The following is an 8,168-nucleotide window of genomic DNA, read 5'->3' on the forward strand; positions in this document are numbered from 1 at the left end:
TCTCAGGAACTGCTCGCCAAGCTCTAAAATTAGTATACCGCGTAGGGGGAGGAGACGTGGCTGCCACAGCCTTAGCGCCTTAGGAGGGGGCGGAAATCTTTGAAAAAGCATGCAATCTTTAAAAACCATATGAAGTTATAATGATCATAATGACGTCTACCAAAATTGTGACATTCATCACGTGAAAGTCAGATACTAGAACTGTTTTTTCATAATCATTATAAAGGGTACAATAAAATTATATTTTTTCAATAACATACGACTTCAAAATAGTGCAAACCAACACGAACAAGGAAGGATTACATTCGACGATAAAGGCATTTTCCAGTTCCACAATAATTAGAGCCAGCAATGCTTATTTTTGTCGACTTCCATGACTGACGATTAAAGTCATATATCTGTATTCTGATTCAAATGGAGGAATGGACAGTGCCTCCTCTAGTTGTCATCTCATAAATCAAATCATTGGCATGTCATTTGCACAATTGCAATATATCCATTCAAATTCACTATTTCGGATACATGTTAAAACTTCTATCTAAATATCACCCATTCAGATGATACACCCCCATCTTTCCCTTTTGGCTTCCCACCCATAAAGCGCCATCTTCGCCTAGGGCGACAGACCATGGTTTGAAAATTTTGTCTGCCTTGCTTAAAACGACATCAAACTGTTGTCCTGATTCGTCGATTTTCATTATCCTGCTGTTGTTGTAGTCCGCCACGTATATACAACCACTTTCGTTATCGCTGCAGAGTCCACGCGGGTTGAAGTAGCTGTCAGCATTCTTTTTTAGTCCATAGCATTCCGCCTCAATATGCCCGTCTTTATTCAGTAAAGTCACACATTCTCTTTTCCAGTCCGAAATAGCGATATACGAATTCTTCGTAACCACAACTCTCGCAGGGTACTCAACAGTTGGGTGCGCTGAAAATTCCAAAATGTCGGGTAATTCCCACCTTTTGTTTTTTCCTGTCATAATCTTCACAACTTTGTTGTGGTGGGTCACATCATGGTCAAAAAAAGCATTTTTCTCGGTCATGCATATGTAAATTGTCCCAGTCTTGTGGTCTAGGGCCATTCCTCGAGCACAGGCAGGCGTCGATAACAGCGTTGTTAGTTGGAATTGTTTATCAACTACTTTGATGACCCTTCCAGAATTGCAAGACACGAGTATAGTATCATCTGGTCCTGTTGTGATGTCGTCTGCTGGAAGACCCAGATGAATAGTTTTATGAACTCTTCCTACATAGTCGTACAATTTAAGCATACCCTCTGCACCTTCCACGACCCAAGCTCTTCCGTCATTTAAGGGAAGTATAGCTGAAATTACAGAGCCTCCATTTTCTATCTCGAAGTCGTGAATCATATCTGGTCGAGGTTCGTTATCAATCGGAATTCCAGGTTTGATATAACCGAACAACGGTCGTACATCTTTCTCTTCGACAACCCTGGGTTCGAAGTGGAACGTGTTGCTTCTTTTGATTACAGGAATGGAATTGTCCGATTTCATCTTCTCCAGTTTTCCCACCAGTTTATGACTGTATTCAACGACGGCAATGTCGTCACCCTGTATACTAACATTTTTGGCAAACTGAAAGATTGCTGCGGAAGACATCGTCTTTCGATCCAGATCCTTGATTATGCCCTTGATTGGTTTCACCTCTTCTTTCATCCGTTCTCTAACTTTTGTCAACAGTTCATTTTTGATTACCTCAACAATATGGTGTAGTAGTTCTGAATGTTTCTGAATCTCGTCTTCGGCATTTTGTTGCGTCCGTTTGTATCGGTTGACTTCCTGTGATATTTCCATTTTCTTCTCAGCCAGCCAACATAGGTAATTGACATACTCGTCAGAGTTAACAATCTCCTTTAGTTTGGTTCTATTAACCTCTGCAACATCTTTGACATATTTTGATGCATGTTGTTTATGGGTTGTTGCATTGCAGTGCTGACAAACCAATTCCTTGCAAACTGAACATTGGTACAAGAGTCTTTCATCTGGATGAATCTTGCAGAAAAGATTGTGTTTGATTATTTCTGCGTTTGGATTTCGCCCGACCTTCAACATGTGATGTTCCCTTGTTGCAGTCATTCCCGAATGGGATTTAACACAGGTCACGCAAAAATCTTGATTGCATTCGATACAATGCTTCCTGGCTACTTCCTCTTCTCCACAAACGTGGCAATGATTTCCAATATCCTGTCTCTGAAGATGATAGAAGTAATTTCTCCGCAATGCTTTCGCTCCTTTATCGGGAACTTTCATCTCGGAATCACAAAGTGGACACTCCAAAATTCCATCCGTGCAAACAGTGGAAATGTAGCTATCTAGACAGTCCTTGCAGAAACTATGATTGCAGTTCAGCAGGCGCGGATCCTGAAATTCTTCCAAACATAGGTAACACTTCAGGTTGTTTAAAATCGAATCAAGCGTCCGCTGTTTATTTTTCACTCTGGACATTTTTATTACTCAGAATCTGAAATATTTTAGAAAGATGATAATCATTTTTTTAAAATTCCAACGACAGCGGTCAGCCATTAACAACAAATCAATCTGTTAATGAGTCTAATGAACACTAAATGGGCTTAACATAATGCTACTAAATTGTTTCCATTTCCAGTAGGTTGTGTTAATGCCATCAGTGTACTTTTAATTTACAAAATACTAGTTGAACTTGACGTAATAAATGGCAATCACACAAAATCAACCGAAAGTTTGCTGGGACATTTATAATAAAGGACCGAATTTTGGCTCAGAGCGTGTCATTATCTTGTGAAATCTATAATGTTATCTTGTTTAACAGGTGAAATATAAGCCTGTATTTATCTATTGATTCGGGGAAAAGTCGTTGTACTTCAGTTTTAGATATAATAGCGTTCATTTAACAGTTCGTACATGAAAGTTGGGGAAAATCAGACATCCCTGTTCTCCATTATACATCGAACTGTTTAATCAAATTTCATACTTTCCATGCGCTTTACTTGTACAAATATGTAAATTATACCGGAACGGGTATATGTAAACATAACAAACAAACTGGTGGTATATTAGTTGAAATATCAATCACAAAAAAAGGCATTTTAAAAAGTGGATTTCAAGCTTACCGTATTTGTTCCATGTGTAAAAGCCCAGAAGGATATTTTTCACTTTAACGTCAAGTGTGTTCATAAAAGACGAAGCTCCCACACGTCCGCTCGCTGCTGATACCGTTCCTAGGGCAACAATGACAGATTGATTCACTGGACTTGAAATTCGAGGGAAATTCGATTTCTATTATGTTGAGTAGTTAAATCACTTCACTTACAGTCACCACAAATTTTATTTATTCATCCCTCTTTGCTTTTCGGATCGATTTCAGGGTACAATGCAATAATTTTACCGACACACACACAAAAAAGGAAATACCGCTATTAAAAATCAATTCCATCCATTTCTGCTGATGAAATTGCTGTTCGTCTTGCTGCAAAAAATACCGGTTTGTGTGGTACCCGGCATCAATATTTTGCTTTCGGAGCATTATATCAATACTCCAATTTTAATCTGTCTGCGCCAATTTGCCACCAACACTAATAATTAAATGGCTGTAAGTAAAATTATTGAACTAGTTTAACACAATCATAAGATTAAACAATTTGTGGGGGGAAAAATTCATGTCTTTCGTTAAAACTTTTGTTCGTGTCAATCAATTCGGTTAACAAAGTATTGTTGCAATTCTGGACCTTGTCTTCTTCCGAGATGGCAACCAAATTAATCTTATGGACCTCTTCTTTTTCCTGGATGAAAACACTGTCTCTTTTATCGACCTTTTCCGGGGTGAAAACAAAATTCATCTTGTTTATGCCACTGACATATACATTGTATATAACCAATCTCTCTTTATCTTAAATATTTCTTTTGTAATAAATATCGCTTGGTCAATTCTGGTCAACTGATTTCCTCTTTAAATGTGGGCGAGTATTAAAAACACTTGCTACGAAATTTTCTACCTTCTTTTGAAGAGTTCCCATTTTTACAGTTTTTGACAAAATTGGGACATGTTTGAAAGTTTCTTTCTGTAGAGAATTTATTGCTACTTATTTACCCGGTCGACTGGGGTGCTTTATAGGATTTATGAGATTGATCACTGTTCGTTATCTTCACATTTTCATCAATTTGACTTCATTCAATTTGTAATGTTGCTATTTTTACATTTGTACTGAATGTCTAAATAAATGAATTCTGGATATTTATCAGAGATCGTGTAAAATGATTTCTTTCAAAAATGTAAAACTAATAATTATTGAAATGAATATAAGATAATCTCTTTTAATTGAGTGACAACCTACTATATATACAAATTGATGGAATACAACTTTGTACAAGTTGACTATAGAGATACCCATTAGTGGTATATGAGCTACCAAATCATACCACTTCCTCTTGCTGTTTAAACCTCATTGAGTGGTAGCCATAAGCAGACAGCTTAGTAAATTAATCCAAATCCAGGAGAATCAGGGTAGCAAATCGAAAAGGAGATGCCACCAGCAAGAAAAGCTTCTAAAAGAGGGATGGTCTCCCCATCCAGAGGGAGAGGGGCAAGAAAAATGCAGAAGAATTCCACTCGGCAACCAGAGCCAGGGCCGTCTAGCTTTTCTGTACCATGTGCTCCCCACAGGCAGAACCACAAGTTGCACCAGTTGAGGTTGACCATGCCAGTGATGAAGTTTTGGACCTGGGTGAGTTTAATTCACCTTCTAATGCCACCCCTGCCACTTCTCTTTTTTCCCTAACCCCAGGCTTTTCAGAATTTACCCCAGCCCCTGTCATTAGTTGTTTCGATAATGTTGGGCACCATATCCCCATAAAATTCAAACAAAAAATTTGGAGTGATCAGTTTTTTGACTTATCACTCCTACTTATGTCGGCTAGAGAAATGCAGGACAGTATCGGGGGAACGGGGGAAATCGGAGTCAAAGATGGCAAATTTTGTATTGTCAAGGCTAAAGCTGGGTCCTTTCTAACTATTGAACAGTGGACCAATGCGTTCTTTATCTATATGAGTGTCATGCTAGAGAAATACCGTACAAGGGCCCAGGAGTTTCTAAAATACATGAGAGACATCAGACTAGCAGCCAGCAGGTCAGGGGGGTGGTACAAGTATGATGAACAATACCGGTTACGCAACGAAGCTAATCCAGAATCTTCTTGGGGGATTATTAACCAAGAATTTTGGCTGTTGTACGTTAACGATTCCTATCCATCACTTGTCATACCCCGAAGCATCATCTATTAATGACTTCATTGATTCTCAAGACAGTTCAGTTACTTATTCAGCAATTGATGATGCTGCAAAAATTATTTTCAAACTGGGCAGGGGGGGGCATTTCTGGCAAAGACAGATATCAAAGCTGCCTTCAGGCTGCTGCCAGTCAATAGTCGGGATTTTGATTTATTAGATTTTCAGTTCAAACATGCTTTTTATTATGATAAAATGCTCCTTTTTGGATGTAAAATAAGCTGTGCCATTTGGGCAAAATCTTCCCTCCTCAATCTGGATAACCCTCTAATTGTACATACCGCTTGTAAATTTTTGTGGGGGACATTATATCAATGTCAGTGGCAGGGTCTAGGGAGACAACTGGCCTCATGCTTAACCTGGGTGTCTCTCCCCATCTGCATCAAAGCATGAGGGCAGGTTACTCATGGCTAGGTGATATGTCATGGAGTGTTGGTTGGTTTCACTTAATGCTTGGGGTCCGATGCAGTCAGAGCTAGGTCCCCCTTTACCTCTATAAAAAGGAGGAGAGGCTACAAGCCTGTTGGAATTAAAACTGAACGGTGACTTATACAGGTAGCAAGCGAGAGACAGGGTGAAAAAGCTGGGTCTTGTATACCTGGCCACCAGGCGTGGTTTGTAATATAAGACATGGGGTGGTTCTATGTTAAGCCTAGGTCCCTTCTGACACTCGCATCAAAGCGGGGCCACTAGTTTTGCCCACCGTTCATTGGTATACTAGTTGTCTCCCTAGATTCCTACAAAAATTGTTCGGCCATTCTTATCCACTACTAGTGTATATAGTTTGATTGAACAATAAAAGGTTAAATACAACTTGGTGTTGTCATTGTGATTCAGTGCCTAATTTGGATAACATTGTGAGCGATGTTGGCTCAGCTACATGCTACACTTGACTTGTTCATCTTCAATTAATAATAATAATGTGCGGCATTTATATAGCGCATTATATAATTTGTAATTACTCTAAGCGCTTTAACAATGTAAAATGTAAAACATGATAAGATTAATCAGAGCATAAAATATACTACTCAAAATTTGATAAGGATCATAGATATTTTTCTGTTTTAAAAATTAATAACTGCATAACTGGCAATATTGTGTCAAAGTGAAATCAAAAACGTCTTCAACAAACTTGCACGTGCATTTCATGCCATGGGAAATGCGTTTCTCATCACAGTTTATGCTTTTGCTACCATTGCACGATTTTCACTCAGGCATCGATGTCTGATTCTTTCTAAAATTTCAAACTCACTTGAGTGTTTACACTAGGTTTATCAACACAATGCCCTCTCAACGTGTAAGGTGTCGCCTGACGACAGAACAACTGGGCAGATGTATTGGAATGCTTGACGCTGGCTATTCACAACGTGACGTTGCAAATGCACTAAACGTCAGCCAGAGCGTTGTAAACAGGGCCTGGAACCGACAGCAAACTTTTGGTACAGCAGCACACCGACATGGGGGGTGGTCGTCAGAGGTCGACAACCCAATGCCAATACCATTTTGTGGCTCTTCAGGCACGACGACATCTCTTCTGGACAGCAACCAGCCTACGTAACGACCTCCTGAACACTTCGGGGGTGAATGTGTCCACTCAGACGATGGGGAATCGGCTTCACAATGCAGGTCTCAATTCGGGAAGGGCATGTGTTCGAGTCCCTCTGACTGTTCGACACCGACGGGAGCGATTGGACTGGGCTGAAGATCATGTCACTTGGACACAGAACAATTGGGTTCAAGTTCTGTTCACCGATGAGTCCAGGTATTGTTTGGACTTTACAGACAGGAGGCACCGAGTGTGGCGACGACAACGTGAACGTTTCCATGATGCCAACATCAGTGAACATGACCGTTATGGTGGTGGTTCCATCATGGTCTGGGGTGGAATCAGCAGGGATGGAAGAACAGATCTTCATGTCCTGAAGAGAGGAACAATGCCGGGGGTGCGGTACCGGGATGAGATCCTCGATGTTTACGTCAGACCCTACGCTGGTGCTGTTGGCCCTGAGTTCATCCTGATGGATGATAACGCCCGTCCTCATCGCGCCAGGGTGGTGGAACAGTACCTTCAGCAGGAGACAATTGTCCGTATGGACTGGCCAGCGCGCTCGCCGGACTTGAACCCGATTGAGCATCTATGGAACATGCTGCAGATTGCCCTTTCACGCCGTAGAACACAACCCACGACTTTGGCAGAGCTCGGAAACGCCCTCGTGGAAGAGTGGAACAACCTTCCCATTGGAAACATCCGGGTGCTTATTGACAGCATGGCTCGACGTTGTCAAGCCGTCATTGATGCAAGGGGAGGCCATATCCGGTATTGACACTTCATCGACTAAGTGTAATGATGGACTATCCCCAAAAACTGTGTAATTCTTTTTCTAGTTTGCTGTTAACTTTTTATAATGAAATGCCTTTTGGTGTTGTTATCAGATTTCAAGCATTCCGTATTGATAAAAGTTCATGCCGTTCATGAATTTTCATTCATAACCTGAGTAAACACGTTTCTGAGTCAAATTTATGTCTTTTGTTATGTTAGTGGTAAATTGCATACATATAACCTAGTGATCCTTGTCAAATTTTGAGTAGTATATAACATCCAAATAAAATAAAACAATTTAAACATTATGAGTTCATGCGACAAACCAGCCTTTACTTTAAAAAAGAATATATTATAAAATATGGTTATAAGATTTCCTAAAAAGACATGTTTTGAGGTTTGTCTTAAAACTTTTGACAGTGCCACACGAACGGATGTCTATCAGTAAACTGTTCCATAGTGTGGCAGCTGTTACATCAACCTTCGATCTCCATAGGTCTTTGTACGAACGCGGGGTTTTTGTAGCAATCGTGAATTGCATGAACGCAGAGATCGTTTTGGTTCGTAC

General features: G+C 40.2%; 1 protein-coding gene across 1 annotated transcript; it reads right to left on the reverse strand.

The window, feature by feature from the left end:
• Nucleotides 1-202: 202 nt before the first annotated feature.
• On the reverse strand, nt 203-3,220 carry LOC125650684 (E3 ubiquitin-protein ligase TRIM71-like). The gene is made up of 2 exons (XM_048879163.2): nt 3,110-3,220; nt 203-2,481 (listed from the first exon to the last, which is right to left on the reverse strand). Exon 2 carries the CDS (start codon nt 2,463-2,465, stop codon nt 546-548), a length of 1,920 nt encoding a protein of 639 aa, XP_048735120.2. The 5' UTR covers nt 2,466-2,481; nt 3,110-3,220; the 3' UTR covers nt 203-545.
• Between the last annotated feature and the right edge of the window lie 4,948 nt (nt 3,221-8,168).

Source organism: Ostrea edulis, chromosome 5, assembly GCF_947568905.1.
Source record: "Ostrea edulis chromosome 5, xbOstEdul1.1, whole genome shotgun sequence".
NCBI classification, from domain to species: domain Eukaryota; kingdom Metazoa; phylum Mollusca; class Bivalvia; order Ostreida; family Ostreidae; genus Ostrea; species Ostrea edulis.

What these genes read in the sequence shown, in the direction of transcription:
- LOC125650684 (XM_048879163.2), bottom strand. Translation starts at nt 2,465, where the DNA reads ATGTCCAGAGTGAAAAATAAACAGCGGACGCTTGATTCGATTTTAAAC.